Raw genomic sequence first — 25343 nt, 5'->3', positions numbered from 1 at the left:
AGGGATGGAGGAAACGAGTCACTTCACGCTAAACCGCGGCAAAACAACATTCCGGCGGCATGTCAGCCGAGGTCCACTCGGTCCAACCGTCATTCCTTTCGCAAGGAGATGAATTCTGGTATTGTTCAATCAAATCTTCTCATCCGAGATCTATCACAGTCTACTTATTTACATCAGCTAGAGCTAGCTTTCAGATGGACCACTACTCGTACAGTGACACTTGATCCACGTGGAGCCCGATGCTCCTCGACAATTCTCTGAGTGATGTTGATTCGACAGCGATCCTTGTTCTCTTCTTCCGCTGCATAGGAATAAAACCGTCCTAGAATAGCTCTAGAGCTCTCCTCAGGGCAACAGGACTCGAGGTATGAGCATCATTGGCCCTTCCCGACCTGCCGTTTCAGCCCGAGTGAGACATCGACGGCTGCTCTCGTAATTCGGGGCTTCTCGTGCCCGAGAGTTCAGCCATTACCCGTACAGTTGGCCCAAAGCAGAGACAACGCCACTACTGCTCACCAAGTTACCGTCCCCCGCGGCACACATGAACCAGGCATAGCCGGACACGTCGTCGTTGCCGTCGAGCCACGGCAGGACCGTTTCCAAAAACTGCATTTGCTGGTCAGTACCTCCGAAACCGCGTAACTCTGTAATCCAGAGAGTTCCTACGCCGTTTTCTGTTGCCAGTGCCGAGGCATTGGATACGAACGCCTGGAAATCCGACGTGTCGACTGCCGAGCCATACCAGTGGATGTTGACGGCATCGACCAAGCACCTCCCTGCACAGGCATCGAAGAATGATGATAACCACTCAAGACCGAGCGAGTCGCCGAGTCCATTCGTCACTGACGGAGTGGCCAGCTCGGCTTGCTCATGGAAAGGATTCATATATTGTATGAACCCATCGGCCGCTTCGGATGCATTGAGATTTGCTTGTGTTGGGATATCGGGTTCATTGAAAGAGAAGAGATGTTTTGATCCATAGCTGATGGCGGAGGAGGCCTGTGTAAACCACGAAGACGTCGCGTCTTCACCGAGACCCCAGAGCGTCGGGATAAATTCGAGGTTAGAGGGAAGGGAGCCGTTGGCGAATGAAGCCCAGTTATAACCCCAGCTCACGGAGGACTGGTTCGCGAAGAGGTACGTGAGGGACGCATCGTTATAGGCCAGACCTCTTTTACCCCCTGTTAGACCTCCTGTTTTCTCCGGTGCAGGACTTGCAACAGAGCTCCTTGAAGGGTTATCAGCTCCTTGAGGAACTGATACGCAGGTATCCTTTTGAAAATAGGTATTTGTCGACGACGCAAGAGAGCTGCTTTGATGACGTAGTACGATGAGTAGGAAGCCCATGAGATACCTGAGGCAATTCAGGACGGACATCTTGATCGAAGCGGTAAGTATTCAACTGCGAATTCTGACTCGCGGGTGTGAGGTTCAAGGTAAAATTTCGCCACGGAACGACAAAAGGGAACTGCGTTGGGAACAAGTATATTTCCTATAGCATCACCACCAAAGAGACTATCATGGGATTGGGAGGGAATTCGACACCCAAACGACCCGTCGAAAATAATCCATTCAGAAAATTCCATGCCAGCTAATGTGAGCTCCCTTTTGGGCTCCTCAAATCTCCCCTGGGACGCAAAAGGGACTTCAATAGGCTCCTCTCTTGCCTAGGAGAATGCCAGCACATCTCGAGCATAACCTTCCTTAATACTGTACCAATGTGGCAGAGTCCCGAATTTCTCAGATTTGTTCATTGCCACCTATTTCTGTGTGTTGCCTTTCAAGGCTTGAACCAACAATCGACCAATTTCCTCTAGGAGATGTGCAACGATGTCGGAGTGGGAGCATCCTTTCTTCGGCTCTTCTTTCGTCGATGAAACATGTATGGCCAGATAATCAGTGTTGTGAATGAACTAGTTGATTTTAACGGAGGGCTTAGGTGTACTTGGATGGCTTCTGCCCTGCTTCCTCTATGGAAAGACTCAAGCCCGTCTTCGGAACCGACGACTCTCGGATTTCACCTGGTTCAATCGCGAGGTGAGAACGTCTTCCTTTTGTCGGAATATTTAACTAATGTCTCCTTGAGTGCTGCGCTTGGGCTTTTCTTGCCTGGTGTGGTTTCTCATCGTGTATCCAAGGCGCGAGTCGTCATAACCTCAGGAAGAGGTTTGGACTGCCAGGCAATATTTGTTTCGATTTTTGCGGTTCACTCTGCTTTCCATGCTTCGCATTAGTCCAGGAAGAAAGAGAAGTCGCAAAGAAAATGCGCAATACCGACAGAGCTTATCAAGAGCCGGAGGGAATGATCTACACCGGAAAGGACTATTTAGACAAAGGGCTGGAGAAATTGGTGTAGAGAGGAGCATTGTATTGGCTATACCGTAGATGCTCATAGAGTGCTCAAGACGGTGGTGGTGTCTTAATGAAGAAGACTAGAGCAACAAAGCCTTTGGCGGATACTATCAGGACCGTCGCCGCAAATTTGCACAATGGCACTGAGGACTATAGTAACTGGGACTGTTTGTACTGTATCTAGCGTACGTCGTATTGACGACGACTCGACGCCTGAGAAAGAAGAAGAGCCAGTTTCGGGTGGGAGAAGCTTCTTATGGCTTCCCCTTTTCATCACGTGTGTAATACGGCTGTAGCCAGAAGTCTCCTGTCTTCCCAGCCTCGCTTCCGAATCGTCTGCTACCTGTCCTCCCACTCGAATCGGGTGGAGGTCTACAAGGAACGGTAAGTTCGTCAAGGTAGGTTCGTGACAGATACGCATATACTCGATTTCTTGTCAGGCAGACCCAGTGGAAAGGATCTGGTCGGCGGGGATCAATTCGTCCATGGCCGAATACTGTAGTTTATTGGTGCCCAAAAGGGTTTCTGAGAGCCATTTTGGGACGAAAGTTGGGCCCGAATGCTCGTTCAACAACATAAGAAAGTGCGCTTGAGCCTGCTGAGCTCGATGTTGGCTCTATTCAGTCTCTGAAGTAAGTGCAGCGTGTCGACGGTAGAGAATCTATTCGTAGAATTTATGGAAATTATCAATAAACTTCCCCTCTGTCGACTGCTGTCATTGATTTGGAGAGGTATGTAAATCGAAACGTGCTCCATTTAGTTTATCTACTCATGTACTGCAGGATGGCGCCACCAGAAAAGGAAGGGAAGGGGAAGAATGGGTGCCCGGCAAGAGCGAGCTCGACAGCCGTTTAGCTTCCCAATGCGACGGACTCCCCCACGAAGAACCTCTCTAGAGAAACAAGTTTTCGACAAGATGTGGAATGTAAAACCCGGATGGAACTGGAAAGAAACTGGCCGAGGCAAAATATTCTTCAACAATACGAGGACATGTGTTGAGGAAAGAGAAATGTCGAAAAAGCGTTTGGAAACCTTTGGCGACATTGGACCATGGAGGGACTTTGTCGAGGAAGTTGAGGCGACCTTTCACGAGATGAAAGAACCATTAGTTGAGGGACGCAAGTATTCGGCAGCTTTGAGTTGAGGCACCGGTCCGTAAAAGATCGCAAACAGTATCAAGGGATGGCCGTTGCATGGAGCCATCGCGCATCAAGCATGTATCTTCGCCACTGCCCAAATTCGACCTTGTCACACTGGTTATGGGCAGTGTGCCTCCCTTTCGGGCAGCCTCGGGGTGTTTTTTTGGGTCCCAAACGGGTCCATTTTTGGTCCCAAACGGGGCCATTTTAGTCCCTCAAATATCGGCAAATCCATGCGTGAAAGCCTGCTCCCAGTACATCAAATTCCGATTCGGTTAAGTGCTGTAAAAGGGACCGAGATAGCATTATAAGAAGTTTCAATGTATAAGACCTTTGATTCTTCTCGCTTCCATTATCGCGTCTACAGTACAACAACTTCCATGTTTAATAGGTTGACGAGTTCTCTTACTCTATATCGATTGTACAATACTCGATGAAGATGGTCGCTACCTTATCTTTCCTGGCTCTTGGCCTCATCGGTGCTTCTGCCGCTACTCCCTCTCTGCGATTCGCAAAGCGCAACTCTCCCAACGGTTGTGCAGACGGCGCCCCGAGCCAGGCCGCCATCACAGGCGCAATTAACCAGTGGCACAGTGATGTCACCACCGTCAATGATTTTCTCGATGTCGCGACTTCTCTGCAAGGGCTTTACTTACAATTACAGCTCGTAGGTTAGTATTAGCAATTCCTCTCTGTACTTCCTATTTTCTGCGAATTTCCCCAGTATTTTACTACTTCTTAATCGATAACTACGGGTCGACATGAAGCTAATACAATTAAACTTTGTTATAGTCGCCCTCAGAGCTGCTAACGACGAACCCGACCAATTACAAATTCTCGCGTGTGCATCAGATGTGAGTCCCAGCACGGTTGCGCAGGCCGCCGCAGACGACTTATTCACTGGGTTCGGGCCCAACGTACTCACGCCCCTAAGCAACATCCTCAACGATCCATCATCGATTACGCAGAATTTGCAGCTAATCAATCAATTTCGCTGCTGCCATGTGCTACCGGACCTTGACACCTTATGGAGCTTCACTGCCGAGGACGACGGCGTTGCCAATCAGGTGCCTTTGTCGGCTCCTAGACCGGCAGCCTGTGCGTCCATCTATTGCTGAGTGGACATGGAAATACGACGACAGGGGGTGAACGAGAGCTAGTGGCGCAATCGAAGGTAATTATTTACCTGGTCGGAAGGCAAGGAGTAATTCGCGGAAGTGAGATTCTTGGAGGGCATTTGAGAGAGCGAACTAGTTTTCTACATGGCTCGCTTCCACATTAAACTCCAGTTCATCCCTACTCACACTTACGGCATAGAGTCCTGGGGAAAGGCAAACAACCATGCCCGAGGAAGGCATGTGAAATAATGCCGCCGAACGGCGTTATATCACGTGTTGAGCGACGTTTACCCGATATTTCGCCAGAGCCAAGTGAGATCTCCAGCGATATTGACCACGCTCTTCGCGACCATTCCCGTACCTTCAGCAACTGCCACGACTACAGAAGTCATCCCCTTTCAAATTACTGCGGCTAGCTGTGCTATCAACACACCGAATCCTCGACGAGACAATGTTTGTCTTGACTTCCCCAGCAATGTGGACGTGTCGATGTGTTGTCCTGAAGGAACTGCATGTGAAGCTGTTACTGGGCCGGCACTGGTTTTTTAATGCAATTAAGAAAAAGCATGGCAATCAATGATCCATATTATTACGTACTCCCCAAAGAGAGAAACTTGTTGTGGCAGATTTATCGGCTTGAGAAAGGGTGGAGCATCTTGATGGCGTTGAAGGCGTGGTATTGCTTTTCATTCCTCTTCAGAGTTTGCGATGCACTCTAGGCATCTATGATGACTGCAAACCCCACAAACTGAGCCTTCTCCCTTCTCATACACCGGGCTGTCGTCCTCACATGCGCAGCAATAGAGATTCCCTATTCTTCTCCTCCTTTGACGGATGGGTTTCCTAGCCCAGTGGTCCTTCTTTTTCCTTTCCTCGTCTTTCTGATCTGCTCGGGCTTGATACTCCTTTTCTAGATTGTCCTCGCTTGGTCGTTTGTTGAGGGTCATGGATGGTGGGTGTAAAGCAGATTGAGATTTGCTGTCATCTAAGCCAACGCTCAGCGCTATCGTCGTAAAGGACTTTGAATCCCTGTTTGAACATACCGGCCATCTTATTTGCTAGATTTCGTGTCTCTATGGCGCTCAAGGAACACTCGCATTCGCGTTTCCACACCCATAGGGACAATGCACCCTAGCAACAGGAGATGGTTTCTTCTCTGGAGAGCCTGCTCAAAGCTGTGCCATAAACCCACCCAATGTTGAAGGCGACAATGTTCACGTTTCGAACGGCAATGAGAACACATCGATCTGCTGCCCAGCTGGTAGCGCGTGCGTCCAGAGTGCGGTAAGTCTTATCGATTGGAACAGAATACGGACGGGCTTTTGAGCAATATCATTGATATTTAAAAAGGATATGCAATTTGAGTTCTTCTGCTTCTGAGTCCATCTACTATCATTTCAAATACGAAATTCCGTCTCCGGACAGACCGATTCCAATTATCTACTCTCGCAGTCGGCGACTTCGGAATACACAGCAGCATTCCTGGAGATATTTTGCCACACTCTTACAACCGATTTCATTGTCCACATTCTCTCCCAGAAGCCGACCCAGATTTCTCGGTGTTTTGGAATCTCCTTCTCTATCAGGTACAGATCTCAAGACCGGGGTTAAAAACGTAACCAAACCAGTCTATCCGAGAATGAAAACAATGTCGATTCGGCAGAACCAACAGCATTCTGAAAAGCCTGAAATGTTGCCCTACTTCATTCGTCTTCGAAGGCTGCCATTTTCCTGTCCTATTACACACTTCTGCCTAAGCACGGTCACTCTATCCCATATCGTTTATGTGTAGCTTCTGATTGGTAGTGTTTGGTAGAGGGGTTTGATCGATGCTCTGTTGCCTCTCCGACCTGAAGCCGATATCGCATTACCCTGTCTGAAAGACCATGTAAGACTGGGATTATTGTTTCTTAAAATGTCGTTACGGAATCACCTCCCAAAAGCAACAAGTTCTCCCTTGTTCCGGCCATAGATGGTCTTAAACACAAGAACCTTCGTGAACCAAAGACGTCTACCCGTTTCCGGGCATTTCCATTTTTCTAGTTACTTTGCGACCTCGGTCGTGCTGTTGCCATTCAGTTTCATAGACTGAGTTGATCACTCAAATATTGAATATCCGAATTCGTGATGCACAGGACTCCCAGATATTGGTCTGATTCACGATGGACACCGGTGCTAAAACGGCAGATCCCATCGCCATCGCAATTTTCATCAGCGGCGAGCACCATCCATATAGACAAGATGAGTTGGCAGGCTTTCAGATCTGCTGGAGAAGTCAGGTTATTTGATGTGGACTGTGGGCTTCATTCTTTCGTAGCTCGAAAGGGTGTAAGATGGTTAGATTGGCTTTTTGAAATATCGACTCCGCTTCGTCAATAAGGTCATAGAAGAAAATTGACCCTTTGTCGTAATCTCTATGGAGCATTGCCTGAGACGCCATTGCTAGGTTGTCCACGATACCTATTAAGTGGCCTAGTGAGTCCATGTATGAGGCTCCATCTATGTTCTGGGCAGCAATCGCATAGATATCCGGAAAAGCCTCGATGTATGCCTTTTTCAAATCTTGGAGTCTGATGGAGATGGCATTGTCTGATTGAGCATCCGAGGTATGCTCCATCCGTTGGATACGTGCATAGAGTCGCGAGAAAGAACAGAGAAATAAGGTCAGATTTGAACTCTTGTATGATCAGCAATCACCACAGAAGCTCGAGGGATGGGATACCTTAAATTCATCCTGGATATTGTCGCTTTTTGATTGTCTTAAACATTCCCCTGTATTGCCCAACGTACGGGCTCCCAGTTGGTCTCGTGCTCCTAAGTCGTAAGGGTTGGTCGTTCCCATTGAGCACGAACAGTCTGTTGAAGGTGGTCTGGATTAGATTCGACTCTCAAGCAACGCTTCACTTGGCTTCACGTTTAATTCAGTTAGAGCAACTAGAATAGAGTGAGGTCTTATACATGCCTGTTTCAAAGAAGTACTCAAGGGAGAGCTCGACGGATTCGTGCAAGAAAAGTCACAAAGACAAGCAAAGTGGGAGGGTCAACCGCCGTAAATCTTGCCTCTCCGGCCTCATAAGTTAGAGCGCAAGGGACAGTTTGGCTAAAGGCAAACGGACAAGGACAAAACATTAAGGCCTCAAGTCCAGGGATTGGGGGAGAGGTCCGTGTAAGTTCAACTCTCATCCGTAGGGCGCACGAGGTGCCACAGGCTGACAAGAAGGGTGGCAACCGGACGAAAGAATTTCATCGCGAAATCTGCCGTCCGTTCTGCTATGACAAAATAGGGCGCAAGCTAAACAAGCCCTAATTAGAAACTGTCATGCAGTGATTTGCATTCGCCAGGCACCCTTGTTCCATCCTACACCGGTCGCTATGAGGCTGAAATGTCAGTGTTTATCGAAAGATCTGTCTGCCGACCTCTACACCGGTTATGCGTTTCCAATCTCTTGACTTCAGGAATAAAACGCCACCTGGCCGAGATAGATTTAAGCCCAAAGCCAGCGGCCTTTTACAGATTGAAGCTCAGCTTCATGGCGTCTCCATATCTTGTTTTGCTTCTTTGCATACTTGGAATCTCAGTCGCAGTAACAAGTGTTGTAACGGCAACATTACGCCTAGGACGCAGGCTGCTAAGCTGTGATATACCTGATCTTCAGCAGGGATACTCTCTGGGAGGCGCAGCCTCCCGTAAGTGTACCCATGATCCAAGAAAGCCTGTTATCATATTATCTCACGAAATACCGGAAAGATACTCGGGAGGCACTGTGTCTATCGTTTCTTACTCTACGAGGCGCCATATGAAAGCGAAGCGAAGAGGGTTCGAAGAGACGACGATCAAGAGACAATAACAAAGAGATAAGGTGCTTTAAAGCTCGCCAGTCACGCAAGATAGAAATACTCGCTCATCTACCTGTAAGTAGCAAGAAATCGTCTCCCGGACGAGTATTCTTCAGCAAGAGAGCCAAACACTCACAAATTTTAGGGTCAAATATTCATTAAAAGTTAGACAGACGGTCTTCCTTGCTTGCTCTTCAAACCCGGAAACCGAAGTTATACCTACATCATAAGATGCTTTCTCAACCTTTACAGGCGAGATCGATCCAAAGCTTCCTTTGGCAACAACCTCGGTTTCTCTTCTTGCGGCTTCTTACTTGGCGCAAACCATTTAAAGCCGCCGATATCGGTTTGTTGCGGAATCGACGAGGCTATAACCGCTTGCTCGCTATCCGGTCTCTGGGGGAGGGAACGGTAATAGGCGCCGCACATTATGAAGGGATATGATCTTCTCTTGTCCAACGGTCAACCTATATCTCTTTGAATGGTTGGTGGAAAGGAATTCGATGAGGTGGGAAATGTTGACTCCCAGTAATGTTCTTACCCAGCTCCAGTGCTTCATAATTCCTGTAAGAACGCCGTCACACTTGTTACCCCGGCCGAGTATGAGTCGTGATGTTGGTAGAGACGGAGAAGGAGGTCTTCGAAAATGGCGTCCGACTCTTTAGCGTCCAATTCCTCATGTAGTGTCAAAAAGCCCTCGCACAATGCTATAAGATCGTCGGCGGCTAGTTGGGCATGTCCCTGGTCCTGAGCGCCGGTCAGAGTGCTATAATTCGTCTCGACATCAGGGCTTGCGCTATTCATGATTCTTGCCCTGTGCCAGATCGTCGCAAATAGTGCCAACTGCAGGCGGATAGCTCTTCCCGAATTTCTGCTCTTCAGTTCTCGTATACTCAAGTCAACACTGGAAGAGGGTGAGAAAAGCCATATGAGTTTGGTATCAGCCTTACTCTGCTCCTGATTCCTCGACACCTAGCCAGTGTCTCACCAGTGAGTCCTGCAAGGACTTGTCTTCCTTAAAACTTGCCAAAGCGAACTCGTAGCCGTCCGAGGCTATCCAGTCGACGGTAGACCGCGTGGCGGGTTGGCGATTCAAGAGTTTCATGGCGGCATGAAAGACGGCCCCATTTTTTTGGTCCTTGTTAGCTTGAACTTGAATCGATTGCCTACATGCGGACTGCTCTACACGTTAGTACCTCTGAGTGGATAGTTCGACACATTTCTTACCATAATATCGTCGAATTGTTCTATCAATCTGCTCACCTCCGCCCTCCGGGCCTCGTTCTCCTCTTCAACGGCCTGCATTCTCTCAATGCTGACGTCGGTATGATTAATGAGGAGGGTGGCGATGTTATATTCTGGTCTTCGCAAGGACCAAAGACTTTGAGCTATCCCCTTCGTATATCTGTCTTTTTCTTCCTGACTCGCATAGTCAAAGACGAGCTTGACGAGTGACTTGTAATATCGAGGAGGTGGGTTAGAGTTGAACTGGCAGTGGAGGGCAAAGAGAACTCTCTGTTGCTCCAAATTGAAGGCGTTGATCATGGCGTTGAGGTCCTTGTCAGGAATGGGACAGATTGAGATAGCTGTGTCCTCGGGAGAGAGCAGAATGTCTGGGGAGTAAAAGACCGTTGTAAGGATCTTGAAAAGATCCATAATTGGTTGCCGGAAAAACGGGGTTTGCGATATCGAGTGCGGTCTCCTTTCGCTCCGTGCCTGTGGTGATGAGACAGTGATCATCAACTCTCCATAGGGATTCTTTCTCCCGGAGAGAGACAGATCGGGATGACTTACCTCAGGTGACATGGCCATTGTTGCAATGCACAAACAGGAATTTCCTGGAGGACGGGGAGCAAAACGAGGGATTGCACGGACGGAAAGGAAAGTCTTCTGTCCTTTGGCAGTAAAAGCAGTACCTAGAAATATCGCGAAGGAATGAGAGAAATAAAGTTCAAAGGGATGGAAACCACAGAACATGAAAAGCAGAGATCGGTGAGGACAACTATGCAACCGATGATATACTAGCACGTCTAGGTAGGACGTAAGAACAGTTTCAGAACAAGCTGGAGTAAGCTATTCTACCTCTCGACATATTCATAATCACTCAATCCGAAGAGAATTCGTGTCTCGACTATGTTACAGCATGAAGATTGTTGACATCAAGTTCCGTGGATGTGTTGTTTAATGTTGGTCGCATACTTCCCTAATTGGCCAGGCGGCAAACTATCACTGGTCTGCCGCAGTATTCGGCGTGCGGTCCTACCTGAACGACATGCTTTCGCTCCGATGACATGTGCTAGTCCGTGCTGCACCTGATGATTATTTCGAATAGTGTGCATTAGATATATGTCTGTCGATAAGCGCCCAGTTTGTATGACACATGTGGTCGAAGCTAACCGCTTACCTAGCTTCACATCTCTACATTATTTGCGAGGCTGGAAGCCGCTTCTACCTGCTCCCTAAGCTTAACCCCTTTTCAAATCAGGCATGGTAAGATACCTTGCTCCAACCTCTAGCATACTATTATTGCTCACTTCCCAGGCATCCACACCTACCCATTGGAAACTCATCCGCGTGCGAGCAGAGACAATTGATCTTCAACGACTTGTGGAAGAGTCCAACTCAAGAATCTGCATTGTTCAGGAATGTGATGACAATGGCAAAGCTTTCGAAGTGGCTGTCGAACCATCTTACCTGGCAGAGGTCCAGGAGCTTCAATCGCACGCAAATCTTCCTTACAATCCTACACACCCGAGAGAGGCTGAGAAAGCCATTCTTGGTATCTATCAAGCGAACAGGAAAGCTCGCGAGCGCTGGCTCCAACGGGCTGTCGATGTAATCTCCTCCGAGCATCACCACGAAATCAAGGAAGCTTATCGCAATCTTACTCAGCTCCTAGGGTTGCAGAGAGAACTGGACAGAAAGATACTAATCCAGAATATATCGGTAAGTGATTGTGCGCAGTCTTCAGAGCGTTCTCTGACATATCTCACAGGACTCTCTGGCTTCCGTCCGCCGAAAATTGGCAAGAAATCTTGTATTCTTGTTTCTGAATCTAGAAGCAGACCATACGTCTGCAGATGCCCAAATTTTCCTCGCGAGCAACGAGGAGGAGCTAATTGACAGTCTCAAGTTTGGACTAAAACCTCCAACACCTTTCAATCGTGACGAATGCCAGATAACATCACTTTTCCGGGCTCTGTTAGAGCTATCCAGTGGGAGAGTCGACTTCTACCAACATAATTTCGCAGAAAACTACACAGCAAAGCAAAACAGTGAGCTCTGCGCTAGGATTTTTGACATCAGCGACATCAAAACATTCGGAGAATTTGATGTACGAGAGATTTCCAATTCACTCTCGAAGTCTCCTCTTTTCGTTGGGGAGACACTGAGTGCCGAAGGACTGGGACAATGGGCAGCGATAATGAATAGTTCCCTCCAAGTCGGATTTCCCTCAGGACACTTGGTAGGATCACGGCACGCCGTCTATCGCCAGTCTAACGAATATAGAATCTTCCGTCACAAATATTGAGCGGATTTGGTGTTGGTCAGATCAAAATGTTCGAAACTATCCTGTAAGTCTTTGCCTCAGACGCGTACACCACACTTGTAACCGGGAACAGGATAGATACATATCAAAATCTTCCACCACTGAACAAGCCAGCAAATAACACTCTCCTTCTTTTGACCTGGAGCACTTCCGTCTCTCAGTGGAGTGAACATGGTCCCAATGGTCCACTCAAAGTTCTCGCGAACTGGGCAAAGTCAGAAGAAGGCTGGAATCTATATGTGCGAGTGGCTGAAGAATTCCAAGGCCATCAAACCGTAGAGCAACTCACTTTGACTATGTCTGCACTATTGAGCTATCGAAGACTTTATCCTGATTTTCTGGATTACTCCGAGCAACCAATCACAGCTAACTATATAGCTGACCTCGACGCACTTTTACATGGGACGTCGATCGGAAACAGCGGAAAAGTCGCTGAACGACTGTTGTTTGCTTTGGCAAGGCAACTTCAATCCATGGGAGAAGATTTTGGTGATATCCGACAGTTCCTCGAGACAATCCTTGATCGGGAGCCGCCTCAGCGGCATTTCTTTGACGCACTATCGGATGAATACGTGCAATTAAGAATGAGCGGTCGATCTCACGAGACTACGATGATAGAATTGACGCATGGCACATCGGCGGAACTGAGATGAGAGCTGATAATACTTCTGGCACAATGGAGGAGGAGTTATCGATTCAGACCCTTCAACGTTCAAGGGCCATCAGAGCGTGGATAAGCTTTAAGAATACACGCATATCGGGGAAAGTGATACTGTATAATGATGACAATTCTTCATGGTCCATCGCGCATGAAGAAAGCGGTTTGAGTCCTGGATGTAGATTAGCTAGCAGGCTGCGTTGCTGCATTTTGGGAGGGATATTCTAGCTCAGACTAATTTTCAATATGACTGAAGGACGAGTGTTGCACTGATAACTGCACCTGGTCTTGCCTGCTTTATATACTTCTGGTCTCGGGCTGCTGCCGCCCTTCACAATGCCATCGGTAACGTTGCAGCTGGTACTCCCAAGTCTCGTCACCTGGTGTATCAAACTGTGCATGTCGAACACCATGGCGCCCTTGCCATCGGACGAGGAAGGCATGGCTTAAGTGCTGGAGCTCTGCCGGTCAGAGGTCTCTGGTTCAGCTACATCATGAAGCCCTCAAGGATATGGAAGGTCGCAGGCTGAACCGAATATCGATCCAATTTATATCACGTGCATCTATGCTACGGCCAATGATATATGCTAAGGAACGGTGCTGCTTCTGCACGCAATAGAACAATCGGAAAGCCGAATCACATTCTTGTTTTAACAAATTATCTCAAACGATGATAACACTGCCAGCATACTATAGAAGTAACCAATGTAGGCATCAATCTTTGTAGGGCACGGAATGGGCTCTCCATGTTTGCCGAACTTTCCACTGTCGTTCGTCCAGCAGTGCTCTCGAAGCTAGGGTCCCTCTGTCGGATACGTTGGGTCCGGGGCATGTCTTGTTCCGCAACACCACAACTCAGTGGTCGAATTGATCGAATTGAAGAATCTGTCCCGCTGCAATCTTGAAACTTGTGGACATCTATGTGTCTCTGCTAGAAGCAACCCTAGAAATCTCGGAGGGATTGTCATCTTTGCCTGTACTTGTTTTTGATTGAATCGATAGGCCTCAGGGTCCCGCTATCTTGCATAGAATAGAGAATATCGAATGCAAATCCTCAGATTGTACATGAGGACAATATCAAACTTGGAATGGTCGGCGGGTTAGTCTAACGGAATAACAAGATCGTCAGGGCAGATCGTCAGGGCTTAATAGCATCGCACATCTAACACCTTCCCTTACCCATTGTGTCGAGGTCCCTTTCCCCGTTCGTCGTCTCCTCCAGCACCCTTTCCCTCATATGTTTGTGGGAACTTCGCGCTAGGTGCAACTCATCCGGCCCATTCACAATACAAATTATCCATGTCGACAATATTGTCATCCCTTATTGTATAGGCAAGCTCACGGCCTGCCGGCTTCGAGCGAGTGGTGGATACCGAGACGAAAGCTTTGAGGAAATGAATACTTCCAGACAATCTGTAGACACTTTCAACTTTGGTAAGGAGCACGGTCTCGTCTTCGAAGCTTCGCCGTCCTAAGAGCTCCTCTAAATCCCGCATTTGTTGGAGGTAATGGTTTAGAGAAGTTACGGAGTCTTGTGCGAGATGACTTTCGTATACTTCACTCAACGCTGCGTGTGCCTTACATCTGAAAAGGAGCAATTCTCGGATAATAAACGGCTAAGCAAACTTAGCACTGGTATCAGAGAGTTTAGATGCCACTCACCACATCCAGTTTGATCATGATATTCAATAGCCCAATATAGCCAGTAGTGACTTTCAAGTGCCTGTAAAACACGTGGAGCTCAAAGACTTTCTCGCCTCTACTTATCCGGCCGACTTTGAGTTGAACATAAGGGTTGTCAGCTTCTTGAGGTCGGAAGACTTTGAAAGTACCGGCATCGTCTTCACCATCTCCCAGCCAATCCATGGGTGGTGTGAGAACATCCTCTCCGCACTGTATGAAAGTAAAATTGACTCCGTTTGAGAACTGCCGGTTGTATTCTTCCTGAACCACGCGTCTCGTCCGGGGAGCATTGGTGGCGCAAAAGTCCCCAAGTATTTTGAGATCAAATATTGTTTCTGCAGTGCCAATGTACGAGAATGCAACTGTATCTGAGTCTTCTGTTGACATTCTGATTCGAGTTGCTTCTTGTGGATATCCGAAACTCCAGTTGTTCTGTAGAGGGAGAATATGAAAATTTTACACAATGAAGATAGCACGACATCTCCCTGGTTCAGAGGATTATATTTCCATCTGACAGCTATATGATACAGGAATTTTGAATTTCACAGACAAAGCAGCTGAATTTTGGCACGAAAGACTAGGTCTGATTGATACAATGCGGTAGAGACTTGCTCGAACGCCGCCCCAATAAAATCCTATGTTCAGCGGCAAGTTACATCTAGTTTGCCGCAACTCAACTCAGTTTGCTACAAGCCTTAACGTATCCAGCGAGAGATTCCACCAACGAAAGGTGTAGATGTCTGACGAAAATGGATGGAAAATATAGTGACATCTAAAGCTTCGTTGAGGTCCTCGTGTCGGAGTGTTGTACCCTTACCTTTAGTCGGCTGCCAGGGAATGCTCGAAGCAGCCTTTTTTCGCCGCTAAATGACGACATGTCAAGGGGCAAACTCTAAAGGTTCGAACTTAATTGGAATTTCAAAGGCTAGGGCAACTAGAATATCATTGTCTATGGGTGCTCTGGGCAACGCACAGGGGACTTTAGCGAGAGTATTCTGACCACTGTTCTGCGGTGCCTGTACAATTTACGAACCGAATGCTTTCGATTCAGTGGCGGATGAACTGATCTGTTCATTTGCCCGGATTAGAAAGTCTTTCGCCATGAAAGTTCGAGCCTGAATGATCTCTAGCGGGTAGCAAAAGCAAAGACAACACTCGCGGCGCAAAGAAAGGAAAACAGTCTGGTCTCGCACCAGATCAGCTCGGTTTCTAAGCATCAAGCTCAACATTCTGTGCCACTGTCGAAGGGAGGAAATGCTCCACAGAGGCTAGATCATTGAAGGACTCCTTCAACACAAGATGACTTAGAGAGCCGTTGATGCTATTGTCATCGGTTTCTTTGTATTCATAGTTTGGTTTTACTAAATTGGGCTTAGAGTTCGTGGCTGATAGCATTCAGGTTTCACTTACTTGTTTTCTCCAGTACGGACTTCAATCTCTGGGGGACTTGGCCAGCAAAACGTACACACGTCACCAACATGTTGGAGAAATGCATATTCCTCTCTATCAACTTCTCAGGGGACTCAGGGTGTCTCCAAACATAGCGCTTATAGAAGTTAGCGGAGTCTAGCAAAGGCTGCATAATAACTTACTTCTTGAGGGTGATATTTCCAATATAATAGCCTCCAACTATCTTTCTCGAGCACATGCAAAAGCACAATTGTGGTCAAGCAGACAAGATTCCAGGAGTAAGTCGATCGTTTCAAAATTGCTTCCTGAAGATCCTTCAATACTCTCTTCTCATTTTCAAAAATAAAAGCCTCAAGGTTGCTGTCCAATTGATTTTGCATCACGCGAGGAGCTGGTATTCTGTGATAAAAAGGTGAATTGTCTTTGTCGATGGGGTTCATGCCCAATGATTCTTCACCGGTCAGTTCCCAACCTTTCATTAGGAGGCGGTTTGCAGTCCATAGTTGTAATGTTCGAGCTAAAAGGTCATCCTGCCGAATATCAGTTGAGTATCCTCTAGACTAAGAGCATGCTGACCTCAGAATCCAACTTCACTTTTTGTTTGGCAAGTATCTGTCCAAGATAGCTTTGGCTTTCTGTATGTGAGAGGTAGTATGATAGATGTTGATTGATATAATCTGTCAGATCTACCTCGCACGCTTTCAATCCAAATGTCGTTGTCTCTGCACAATCCCAGCCATCTTTCTCTTTCCAATAGATGAGCATCTCATCTGGAGAAGATCCACAAAATTCATATGCATCAAGCGTGATTGTGGGGCCGTTTTCTTCATGTCGAAGTGTAGCAAGTCTCGTAGATGGTTTCCAGTGAAGATGTAACCATTTAAGCCTTACGCTGTAGGTCGTATCCTTCCCTGTTGAATTTCAGTATTAAACCACGTTCATGGGAAAGAACTCACATTTATGGAATACGGGGCAATTCGCCAGTCTCGTTCGTATGCAGATTTCCTGAGGGATTTTTGCGGCTACGCAAGTTTTGCAATGGCCACCGACATTGTCGCACTAGACGGGTATAAGCACTTGTAAATTTAAGAAGAAAGGAGTAAGCAGTACTGATCGTTTAGAAATCCAACATTTGATGCACTGCTTGGTTGATTTTTGTCTCTTGTGACCAATCGCACTTTCTGCAGCGTCTTGGGCGGAATTGCGCTTCTTATGTAGAGTGGTTGCAGAAGGTGTCACATAGCTTATTTGGGCTTGGTCAAAATGCTGATACAATGTTTGTTGCCTTCCATTAGGTAAACGTTCACCCCAGGACGATATCTGTGGTAAAGGGGTCTGAGTAGGCAGCTGCTCGGCCAGGATCGAAGTATCCCCAGGTAAGATATCCAGGTTGTCCGAAACAGGTTGAACTTCTGGCATGTAGGCCACCTCCGTATTGTATCCACCAACAAGTATATCGCCATCGAATAGTTCAATGTTTGAACCTCCAGAGATAAAGTTCCCATCTGTGTTTGGCTGAGGGTTGGAGCCATTGCCGATGGATGAATATCCTGCGTCTGCACCAATCATTCCGTCGAGGAGCCACAAATCCGTGGGACGTCCATCCAAATCCAGTGGCTGACTCTGAGGGAATACTTGGTGGCTGATACCGTTGTGTCTCTCGAGTTCTGCATCATGTTCAACTGCGGCAAGGATGCCCCAAAGCGCGTGGAAAGCTTGTTCACTAATGTCATATCGCTGTTGCCACTTCCGAAAAAGTGCATCCGTCCTGGGAGACATTGCACTATTGAGTGTGGACGTCAAAATTGTGACTTTTACTGTGACTTGCTGAGGAGAATTTGGGCATGAGAAAGTTGGAGGGATATGGGCGGAGACCGCAAATATATGCGGCGGGCCGCACCGAATCGGAACGATATTCCCCCGTCGCGCCAAGAGGCTATGAAAAGATTGCGCAGGCGTGTTTCCCTGCTTGTCTTGCTTGACCTAACATCTTTATCTCACGACCCTGTCTGAATCCACGAGAGTCACCAGTGATGGAGTCAATCTCGCCGTTTGAATTCCTTCGAGTCCTTGAGGCTTTGAAGAATATCCAGCGTCAGGGTTGGGCAAAGCGGGGAATTCAGTCCCCAGAAAGCGTGAGTGATCACATGTATCGTATGGCTGTGATGGTTTGGATGATTCCCAAGGTATGTTCACAGAGGACAATTCACAAAAAGCCTTACTGCCAACTACTAGATCGACGATGAAATTCGAATGCGAGCGGTCAAGATGGCATTGGCCCATGATATGGGCGAAGCGATTGTTGGAGATATCACTCCGTCAGATGGCGTCCCAAAAGGTATTGTCTGTTATTCCTTATCAGTCTTGAATCGCTTTCTGATGTTTTCATAGACGAGAAGCTACTCAAAGAACGCCTCGCCCTTGCCTACCTTGCATGCCTCATCAGACCGGTGAATCCATCTTTTGCCGATGAAATAGAGGAACTCTGGTCAGAGTTTGAAGCTGGTGATAGCAAAGCAGCGCAGTTGGTCCGCAGTGTCGATGCTCTAGAGTGTATGCATCAGGCTGTGGTATATGAAGAGCGCTCGCAACTGGTGAAGGACCTTGGCGAATTCATGGAACTGGAGACAAAAGTCAGTGCGCCAGAGCTCAGAGACTGGGTGAGGAGTTTAAAGCAAGAGAGAGACACACTATGGTCTTCCAAAGTGACACAGGATCTGACCGTCTTGTTTATCCTGGGTATATTACAACTTTTCCAAGTCTCTCCTCATTCAAAACTGACAGCACTACAGGAGGCCCCGGCGTAGGGAAGGGAACGCAATGTGCTCGAATTACTCAGGACACATCCTCTGTGCACATTTCAGTCGGCGATCTCCTTCGTGAAGAAACAAAGGCTACCTCGTCTGGGTTCGCCGACTTTATCAAGGACAGCATCAGAAACTCAGTTATCATTCCGGCAGATTTTTCAGTACGTTTAATACAAAAGCGAATTGGAGAATCTCAAATGGAAAAAGGTTCCATTGTTATTTTGGATGGATTTCCGAGGAGCTTAGATCAGGCCCGTGCTTTTGAGGAAAAGGTTGTCAGTTTCGATACGACATCAAACTCCTACTTACTGTCAATTATAGATCCGAGGAAGATTCTTTACCATACTTCTAAAATGCTCAGAAGAAGTTCAGCTACATCGCTTAAGCCGACGCTCGGAGTCATCTGGCCGGATTGACGATAATGACGACTCCATAAAGAAACGTTTACGAACATTCTCTCAGGAGAACTTGAAAATTGAAAAGTATCTTCAAAGCAAGGGTCCATTTTGGACGGTATGTAACTTGCAGATAGGGTATCCGCCAGGCTAACTAGCAAAAAGATCGATGCTAACGGTTCCGTCGACGACGTGTACGCTTCCATCAAGGTTGTTGTGGACGAGATCACGAAAGATGCAAGTCAATAAAACGAGAACCACAGTTGCGCGCAAACAATGCGGTGCGATGTCGGTCTTTCCTCTTTACGGCCGGAAACTTTATTCCGATCTGTTGACTACATATACGCTTCTGTCAATGCTGTTCTTGAAGGAATAATTCGTGATGCGGTTGCGTTAACCATCTCGTACCGAACTCGGACAGCTGTCCAATCAATATGATGCTTACTAGACCCGTCAGTCCCATTGCCCTACTTTTGTACTTTGCACCGTCCAGGCCGCAGCGGCGCCCGTGACAATGCGCATCTATTGGATTTGCGGCAAAATGTGATAAACTGGCCGCACTGGAGCCAAGACGGATGCACCCTTGGTATTATGTGACTGGACTGCATGATTCGTTGTCCCCGGTGTGCCATGTGACAGCGGACCAGAAAGTTTTTCGTTCTCGGGTCTTTCATCATGCATAACTAGGTGCACGACTAAACGGACATGGGTTGAACAATGCTTGTGGCTCCGCCTTGTTTGTACTGTGGTATGATGTCCAAGCCATTGGTCCACGTAGACAGATAAGATATTCCCATGGCCTTTATAGTTGAGTACTACAAAGTATATAGCAGTTACTACGGAGCAAGAATTGAAATCATCTTCACACCTACCATTGTAAGCGTCGCAGCCCTTATTCTCCAGTAGAATTCTATTCTCACCTACACATTGCAATCAATTTCATACAAGCCCGATTCCGCCATGTCTAACGCTACCAACGCTCGCAAGGAAGTCAACGACGCTATCATCAACTCCGGCAGCAATGCCATCGGCCAGATTGTCGATACTGCCAATTCGTCTAAGCGCAAGCGCGAGCAAAACAAGCTTGAGCGCGAGGCGCGCGAGAGGGCTGAAAGGGAGAAGGCCGAGAGAGCGAAGACGGGCGGCAAATAATCTAACCCATGGCCTACCCACGAGCATTTCCCGCACCCCTCCGTTTGATGTGCGCATCGTTCCAGCCTCTACAGGTACCTTATTGGATCGCAGAAAGCCGGCTCGAGAGGCTGACTACGGAGACCCTGATTTCGCCTGCCTCGGGCAGCTCGGTCAGATTGATCGAACTTGAGGGTTTGTCCCGTTATCTATCTTTGTGGGCTGAAGCTGGAACGCCTCTCCTCCCGCCAACGTTGTTTAGCGTGTTTGCGAAGATATCGGACATTCTTTATATACTTATGTATCTAAAATCATGCCCCTCAGCGCTAGAACTTGAATCAAATCCGCCCAGTCCATTGTTGGTGCCACTGTAAGAACTCTGGCCGCTATATCTGAGAGGACTCCCACACCACCTCCTTTCGTGCAATTTTCTATGCTGTGACAAGCAACCTGATTAGTAAGGCATCCCCGCGAAAATTCACGTGCCAGCTCCCTCTGTCATTTTAACCTTTTGCCATCCACCGGCAGACCCTTTTTAAGGCCCAAGCTCTGTCTCACCAATCCTTAACCACGGCTCACCTCCTTCGACATTATGGACATCAACAAGCTCGTCGAACTCATTCACGACGTCCGGAAGCGACTTTGGGTCGAGCGAGTTAATCAAGCCCGTGTTGCAGGCCATATAACGAGCTGGATATCGTCCTTGCATCCCCAAAAGCTTGAGTGCAAGCTGGACGGTAATTTCCTCAACGGTTCGTATAACCTGTGCCAGAAGTTGCGCTTTTGCGACGGCATCACCTGGCTGCTCCGTATGCCCATCATCGGGAGCGTCTGCGACGAGTACGCCGACGAGAAGATTGCAGTGGAGGTGGAGGTACTGAGCCTCCTCCGCGATAGCAATGTCCCCGTCCCGGGCATCATTGCCTGGGGGCTGACAGCCGCTAACCCGCTCGGCCTGGGACCCTACATTGTGATGGATTTCATCGAAGGGGTCAGCGTCAACACGCTTCTGCGGCAGCAGCACAACACGAGATTACTCAGGGATGACATTTGCGATGATGATATTAAATTCCTCTACCGACAGTTCGCACGCATCCTCCTTCAACTTTTCCAGATCGACTTTCCTGTGCTCGGCAGCCTTCCGACCCCTGTGACCGGCTTTAATGCTCCTATCCGGCCCTTGACTTTCAAGGCGCACGACATCCTACAGACCGGAGGAGTTGACACTTTTGGTATGGCCTTCTTTATTTTTGCTTCCTTTTTTTCTTTATGTTCTCCTGTTCGCTATCCTAGTGGCGATATCCTCGCTTACTCAAGAACAAACAAACAACTAATTTCATGATTGTTCTAAGGCGACCGTACTATAGGCTTCTCTGACACCGCCGATTATTTCTGCTATCTGGCTGGCCAAGACTGGACCCAATTCCAATGCCAGCCTAACTCAGGTGGCGGTCCCACCGTCACCCAGGCCAAATATGCTGCCCTTCACGCACTCCAGGCCGTCGCCCCGCAGCTTGTCGAACCTAGCTACGCGTCTGGCCCCTATAAGCTCGTTTGTGACGATCTAGGCCTCGCTAACCTCATCGTCCGGAGCGCAGACGACCTCACTGTGGTCGGTGTGGTGGATCTCGAATGGTCGTACGCCGGGCCCGCGCAGCTATTCGGCTCGGCCCCCTGGTGGCTGTTGCAAGACCGGCTGAATAACTACGACACTTTCCTCGACAAAGAAGAGGCTCCCAGGGTTTTAGGGAGGTATCTACGGAACCTGGACATGTTTAAGACCGTACTCGAGGAAGAGGAGGCGCGGGTCCCAAGCCAGCAAGCTATGGACCTATCTCGCCTGGTGAAGCACTCTGAGGAGTCAGGGAGTATGTGGCTGCACATGTTACTGTCGTGGGGGTTTAATCACCCTGATAGCCTACCCTTCACACAACTTCAAGCGCGTCTTGGGCCTGAGCGGTGGAAGGAGCTGGAGGAGGGCCACCACGGAAAGGAGGCAAGGGAGTTCACGGAACGGAAGCTAGCAGAATTAGACAAGTATGACGAGATGGTGGAGAGGATGGAGTGCCTACAGGATGATGTTAAGAGTGGGAAGATGACGATAGAGGCGTTCGTTGCGGTACTCAGAGAATCAAACGGGTTTCGAAAAGCCTGATTTACTATATGGTTTTTGGATTTCTCCCTTGTCTCACACTTTCTCCAGGCAGCAACACGAAGACTACTGCAGACAAGAGAATGCAATCACGATATCAACCTGTTTGCAGGGGCAGAGATAACGTTCAGGAGTCATGCCCGAAAGGACGTATTGCCCCAGCGAAGTAATTATATCGCACAAAGCATTCACAATAAATCATATCCAGAATTTCTCTCAGCCATGTACCAGTGACTCTCCGTTGGGACCAAACTTGTGCCCGAACACCATGATAATAGCAGATTGTGAGCAGTAACATCGTCGAAATGATTTTGCCCCAATCCCACCTTTCTATCTCGAGTAGTTCTCTAGCCATGTGAATACCGAGTCTCATCTCTTCTTTGGTTTCTTGAACGTCGCCTGTTCTGATGTTTTGGAAACAGAAGTTTCTGGTGTCACTTCCTGGGGATCGAGGAGCCTCAGCTCTTCATCACCTGTAGTTTCTAGGTCCGAGAGGTGGTGGCTTTCCAGACCCTGTGAAAGTCCTGATGATGAAGGGAATTGTAGATCCGATTCCTCCGAGACTTCAAAATGTATATCTGGTGGTATTGCATCGATTGCAGAGCAAAGCCTTTTGAAGTGAGCAGGCATCCAGGTATGGTAGACACTCTTGGTAAACTTGTATGCCGTCCATTTCTCCTTCCCATCCAATTCAGTAAAGCTGAAGTCACGGATCGCATGACGGTAGAACGTGGTCTTTTTGCCCTCAATCACGGGATAATGACCATAAATTCTCGCCGATCGGTTGTCGTGTGAGATGGAAAAGGCGAGGATCTCCCGATGAAGCTCGTTCTCGCGCTTCACGAGCCTGAACAGTTCCACGACTCCTCGAACAGCGAGCGTCATGCTGTGCGCGTTCTGTCGATCAGCTACGTCAAGTGCGGCCGCACCGCACTTCACTTCGCTCGAGAAGAAGGGAAAGTACATGTACCATGTCCCCATGAAAAAGGAGTTGTCGAAGAGGTCGCCCACGAATGGTTGGAGTTTCTGAAGTTGATCTTCTGTGAATGCCGAGCGTTTGAACCCCACAGAATAGTCTGGTTGAGGTCGTGTTTTGGTGACTGGGATAGAATTGTTCCACCCCTCGTTGACGCTCTCAATGAGACACCTTAAACGCTTCGCCCCTTGAACTGCCAATGACTGCGCGGAAGGTACTATGAGTCTTGCAATATCCTGAATGACCTTTGCTTCGTTTCTGTTCTGTATCATCTCGCAGGTATCCTCGAAGAAATCATCCTGAAACAAGGTATGTTCGGGAATTACCTGCTCGGCTTCAAGCAAGGACTTGTACTCTTTCTTGCTTGTTGTTGTAGGACCCTCTTCAGTCCGGCCAACATACTTGCCCATAAAGCTGCCTTTCGCCTCGAGAAGCGAGTTGTAGCGTGGGTCTTGATAAGGAGCACTCTTCTCCTCTCGAGGCTTTTGGTCACTCGGTGTATTTGAGCTTAGTACGCCAGACTCGCTATCCGACCGCTTTCGGCGAAGGGAGGTGGCGGATTTCTTTCTCGCCAATAAGTGACTCATTTCGCCACTTTCGTTGAAGTATCCTCGCGGCCAGTGGTATGTCTGCGTCCAATATGTAACAGAATCCACGTCCTGAAGAGAGGGGCTGGGACAAGATGTTCGCGATCGTTTTGGAGAGGGCGGGTTTAGTTGCTGTTCAGTTTCTCGTTTCCGCTTCGGAGGCTTCGATGGTAGAGGGTTACGAGGCGTGTGGGCACGCTTTATTGGGTCAGTCTTCCGTCACAGAATAACATTGGCGACTTACATTAGGACTTTGAATGTCGCTGACTGGAGATGGTAGAGGCTGCTCCCTGGCTTTTGGATGAGCCTTCTCAACCAAGCGGTCCAAACGGGCGCTCCGTCGAGGAGGGTTTTGCTTTTGTCCCTTCTTGATGCCTTGAGGGCGTTCCGCTTTGCTGGTGAGTCGAGTACTGGAGGAGGCGGATAAATGACCTTGATGTGGTAGCTTCACGGGCTGCCTTCTGGTCTTCTGAGCGGTGACACTATCTCGTGGTGCCATGGTTACTCGAAATGAGGGTGAAAGGAATGGGCATCTTCATGTAGTTGCTAACGAGGGCGCAGTCGCGGTCGAAACCTAAGCGCCCAGAGGGGGTGGCATGTGACATCACACGAAAAGCGGTTGGTTGGGCCACAAGGGCTTCTTGGCGACCACATGATTCTCGCTAAACCTACCAAAACACTTCTCTCACAAGTGGACGGCAGGGGAACCACAATTCGATGGCATGACAACCCATACACACTCAATCCATACTACCAGCCATGTCCTTGCACTGCTGCAATCAGAAGAATACTATGTCCATGCACTGAATGTTTTTCTTCAGCGCAATTGGCTACTTTCCCTATGATGATCCCCGTAGACCAACCAACATGCCAGGGCTCTGTGGGCCCAGAGGACTGTTCCACGGATCCCGCTTTCTTAACGCACAACCTTGAGTACGTTCTACTCAAGAAACTCTCCTACCCTTGCTCAACTCATGTTTGCTAGCATTTTGACTACCCAACGCAGCCTCTCCCCTCAAAATTGTCAAATGACGAGTGTCAAGCACTCCCTGGCTGAAAGTTTCGGATCCATCACCGCTAGCACATGACGCCGATAGTGAATATCGCTCCGCGAGGAAGTCCAAGTTCAAGTAATATGCTAGGAACTGATTTCGCGAAAGCAACCCCGTGACGAACTCATTAGCTCACCCCTTACTGCGATAAGAACATCGCATGGCATCTTCTTCCCTTCGATAAGACTAGGCGAATCGATGCTATATGTAGCTCAGGTAATCAAATGATGGAAGATCGAGAGTTTTGCGCTGGCCGATGGTAAAGGCCGCTGGGGCCTTTGCGTCGCTGTTGCCTACGGGACGGAGTGAAGGTTTACCAGGTACCCATACTCTTTGTACATCCCATATCCTGGCAGACCCCTGCAGCTCGTCCCTCCATACTCTCCAAATCCTAAACGGCAGTGAATGGCCCCTATTCTCTCACCTGGCCAAAAATCCCGCATGCAAGAGCCATCCTATCCAATTTCATTGGCTCTCTGTCAAGGATAAACGTCTG

General features: G+C 48.3%; 12 protein-coding genes across 14 annotated transcripts; 7 read left to right on the top strand and 5 right to left on the bottom strand.

Moving 5' to 3' along the window:
• Nucleotides 1-468: 468 nt before the first annotated feature.
• PV05_05486 (uncharacterized protein) lies at nucleotides 469-1377 on the bottom strand (the record flags this gene model as incomplete). Its single annotated transcript, XM_013461998.1, has 2 exons — nucleotides 469-606; nucleotides 667-1377. 2 exons carry the CDS (start codon nucleotides 1375-1377, stop codon nucleotides 469-471), a joined length of 849 nt encoding a protein of 282 aa, XP_013317452.1.
• A 1792-nt stretch (nucleotides 1378-3169) lies between these two features.
• PV05_05485 (uncharacterized protein) lies at nucleotides 3170-3496 on the top strand (the record flags this gene model as incomplete). The annotated part of the gene is made up of 1 exon (XM_013461997.1): nucleotides 3170-3496. One exon carries the CDS (start codon nucleotides 3170-3172, stop codon nucleotides 3494-3496), a length of 327 nt encoding a protein of 108 aa, XP_013317451.1.
• Nucleotides 3497-3860: 364 nt separating this feature from the next.
• Nucleotides 3861-5089, top strand: PV05_05484 (uncharacterized protein). The gene is made up of 2 exons (XM_013461996.1): nucleotides 3861-4162; nucleotides 4284-5089. The coding sequence occupies exons 1-2, from the start codon at nucleotides 3925-3927 to the stop codon at nucleotides 4607-4609; spliced, it is 564 nt and encodes a 187-aa protein (XP_013317450.1). The 5' UTR covers nucleotides 3861-3924; the 3' UTR covers nucleotides 4610-5089.
• Nucleotides 5090-9001: 3912 nt separating this feature from the next.
• PV05_05483 (uncharacterized protein) lies at nucleotides 9002-10258 on the bottom strand (the record flags this gene model as incomplete). The annotated part of the gene is made up of 3 exons (XM_013461995.1): nucleotides 9002-9350; nucleotides 9397-9623; nucleotides 9674-10258. The coding sequence occupies 3 exons, from the start codon at nucleotides 10256-10258 to the stop codon at nucleotides 9002-9004; spliced, it is 1161 nt and encodes a 386-aa protein (XP_013317449.1).
• A 675-nt stretch (nucleotides 10259-10933) lies between these two features.
• Nucleotides 10934-12649, top strand: PV05_05482 (uncharacterized protein; the record flags this gene model as incomplete). The annotated part of the gene is made up of 5 exons (XM_013461994.1): nucleotides 10934-10936; nucleotides 10988-11392; nucleotides 11442-11912; nucleotides 11957-12021; nucleotides 12070-12649. The coding sequence occupies 5 exons, from the start codon at nucleotides 10934-10936 to the stop codon at nucleotides 12647-12649; spliced, it is 1524 nt and encodes a 507-aa protein (XP_013317448.1).
• Nucleotides 12650-13922: 1273 nt separating this feature from the next.
• On the bottom strand, nucleotides 13923-14724 carry PV05_05481 (uncharacterized protein; the record flags this gene model as incomplete). The annotated part of the gene is made up of 2 exons (XM_013461993.1): nucleotides 13923-14270; nucleotides 14317-14724. The coding sequence occupies 2 exons, from the start codon at nucleotides 14722-14724 to the stop codon at nucleotides 13923-13925; spliced, it is 756 nt and encodes a 251-aa protein (XP_013317447.1).
• A 566-nt stretch (nucleotides 14725-15290) lies between these two features.
• Nucleotides 15291-17585, bottom strand: PV05_05480 (uncharacterized protein). Its single transcript, XM_013461992.1, has 6 exons — nucleotides 16858-17585; nucleotides 16704-16806; nucleotides 16324-16658; nucleotides 15930-16277; nucleotides 15748-15883; nucleotides 15291-15698 (listed from the first exon to the last, which is right to left on the bottom strand). The coding sequence occupies exons 1-6, from the start codon at nucleotides 17524-17526 to the stop codon at nucleotides 15547-15549; spliced, it is 1743 nt and encodes a 580-aa protein (XP_013317446.1). The 5' UTR covers nucleotides 17527-17585; the 3' UTR covers nucleotides 15291-15546.
• A 152-nt stretch (nucleotides 17586-17737) lies between these two features.
• PV05_05479 lies at nucleotides 17738-19410 on the top strand. 2 transcript variants are annotated; one of them, XM_013461990.1, is made up of 6 exons: nucleotides 17738-17933; nucleotides 17983-18085; nucleotides 18139-18486; nucleotides 18540-18826; nucleotides 18876-19067; nucleotides 19115-19410. In XM_013461990.1, exons 1-6 carry the CDS (start codon nucleotides 17781-17783, stop codon nucleotides 19196-19198), a joined length of 1167 nt encoding a protein of 388 aa, XP_013317444.1. In that variant the 5' UTR covers nucleotides 17738-17780; the 3' UTR covers nucleotides 19199-19410. The 2 variants fall into 2 exon arrangements, with proteins under 2 accessions (XP_013317444.1, XP_013317445.1); XM_013461991.1 differs by having other exon boundaries at nucleotides 17738-18085.
• Nucleotides 19411-19744: 334 nt separating this feature from the next.
• PV05_05478 (uncharacterized protein) lies at nucleotides 19745-20101 on the top strand (the record flags this gene model as incomplete). The annotated part of the gene is made up of 2 exons (XM_013461989.1): nucleotides 19745-19825; nucleotides 19898-20101. 2 exons carry the CDS (start codon nucleotides 19745-19747, stop codon nucleotides 20099-20101), a joined length of 285 nt encoding a protein of 94 aa, XP_013317443.1.
• PV05_05477 (uncharacterized protein) lies at nucleotides 19971-20273 on the top strand (the record flags this gene model as incomplete). The annotated part of the gene is made up of 1 exon (XM_013461988.1): nucleotides 19971-20273. The coding sequence occupies one exon, from the start codon at nucleotides 19971-19973 to the stop codon at nucleotides 20271-20273; it is 303 nt and encodes a 100-aa protein (XP_013317442.1).
• A 365-nt stretch (nucleotides 20274-20638) lies between these two features.
• Nucleotides 20639-22420, top strand: PV05_05476. 2 transcript variants are annotated; one of them, XM_013461987.1, is made up of 2 exons: nucleotides 20639-21312; nucleotides 21448-22420. In XM_013461987.1, exons 1-2 carry the CDS (start codon nucleotides 20673-20675, stop codon nucleotides 22233-22235), a joined length of 1428 nt encoding a protein of 475 aa, XP_013317441.1. In that variant the 5' UTR covers nucleotides 20639-20672; the 3' UTR covers nucleotides 22236-22420. The 2 variants fall into 2 exon arrangements, with proteins under 2 accessions (XP_013317441.1, XP_013317440.1); XM_013461986.1 differs by having other exon boundaries at nucleotides 21433-22420.
• PV05_05475 (uncharacterized protein) lies at nucleotides 22221-24349 on the bottom strand. Its single transcript, XM_013461985.1, has 2 exons — nucleotides 24040-24349; nucleotides 22221-23993 (listed from the first exon to the last, which is right to left on the bottom strand). The coding sequence occupies exons 1-2, from the start codon at nucleotides 24292-24294 to the stop codon at nucleotides 22602-22604; spliced, it is 1647 nt and encodes a 548-aa protein (XP_013317439.1). The 5' UTR covers nucleotides 24295-24349; the 3' UTR covers nucleotides 22221-22601.
• Nucleotides 24350-25343: the final 994 nt, after the last annotated feature.

Source organism: Exophiala xenobiotica (genome assembly GCF_000835505.1).
Source record: "Exophiala xenobiotica strain CBS 118157 unplaced genomic scaffold supercont1.3, whole genome shotgun sequence".
Classification (NCBI taxonomy): domain Eukaryota; kingdom Fungi; phylum Ascomycota; class Eurotiomycetes; order Chaetothyriales; family Herpotrichiellaceae; genus Exophiala; species Exophiala xenobiotica.
This window is presented reverse-complemented; position numbering and strand designations above follow the sequence as displayed.

What these genes read in the sequence shown, in the direction of transcription:
- PV05_05484 (XM_013461996.1), top strand. Translation starts at nt 3,925, where the DNA reads ATGAAGATGGTCGCTACCTTATCTTTCCTGGCTCTTGGCCTCATCGGT. An exon ending in CTTACAATTACAGCTCGTAG is followed by an intron (nt 4,163 to 4,283) that starts GTTAGTATTAGC and finishes ACTTTGTTATAG; the next exon opens with TCGCCCTCAGAGCTGCTAAC.
- PV05_05480 (XM_013461992.1), bottom strand. Translation starts at nt 17,526, where the DNA reads ATGTCTCCCAGGACGGATGCACTTTTTCGGAAGTGGCAACAGCGATAT. An exon ending in GTTGGATTTCTAAACGATCA is followed by an intron (nt 16,807 to 16,857) that starts GTACTGCTTACT and finishes ATACCCGTCTAG; the next exon opens with TGCGACAATGTCGGTGGCCA. An exon ending in GGAAATATCACCCTCAAGAA is followed by an intron (nt 15,884 to 15,929) that starts GTAAGTTATTAT and finishes AACTTCTATAAG; the next exon opens with CGCTATGTTTGGAGACACCC.
- PV05_05475 (XM_013461985.1), bottom strand. Translation starts at nt 24,294, where the DNA reads ATGGCACCACGAGATAGTGTCACCGCTCAGAAGACCAGAAGGCAGCCC. An exon ending in GCGACATTCAAAGTCCTAAT is followed by an intron (nt 23,994 to 24,039) that starts GTAAGTCGCCAA and finishes GACCCAATAAAG; the next exon opens with CGTGCCCACACGCCTCGTAA.
- PV05_05476 (XM_013461986.1), top strand. Translation starts at nt 20,673, where the DNA reads ATGGACATCAACAAGCTCGTCGAACTCATTCACGACGTCCGGAAGCGA. An exon ending in CGGAGGAGTTGACACTTTTG is followed by an intron (nt 21,313 to 21,432) that starts GTATGGCCTTCT and finishes GATTGTTCTAAG; the next exon opens with GCGACCGTACTATAGGCTTC.
- PV05_05479 (XM_013461990.1), top strand. Translation starts at nt 17,781, where the DNA reads ATGGAGTCAATCTCGCCGTTTGAATTCCTTCGAGTCCTTGAGGCTTTG. An exon ending in GACCGTCTTGTTTATCCTGG is followed by an intron (nt 18,487 to 18,539) that starts GTATATTACAAC and finishes ACAGCACTACAG; the next exon opens with GAGGCCCCGGCGTAGGGAAG. An exon ending in CCCGTGCTTTTGAGGAAAAG is followed by an intron (nt 18,827 to 18,875) that starts GTTGTCAGTTTC and finishes TGTCAATTATAG; the next exon opens with ATCCGAGGAAGATTCTTTAC.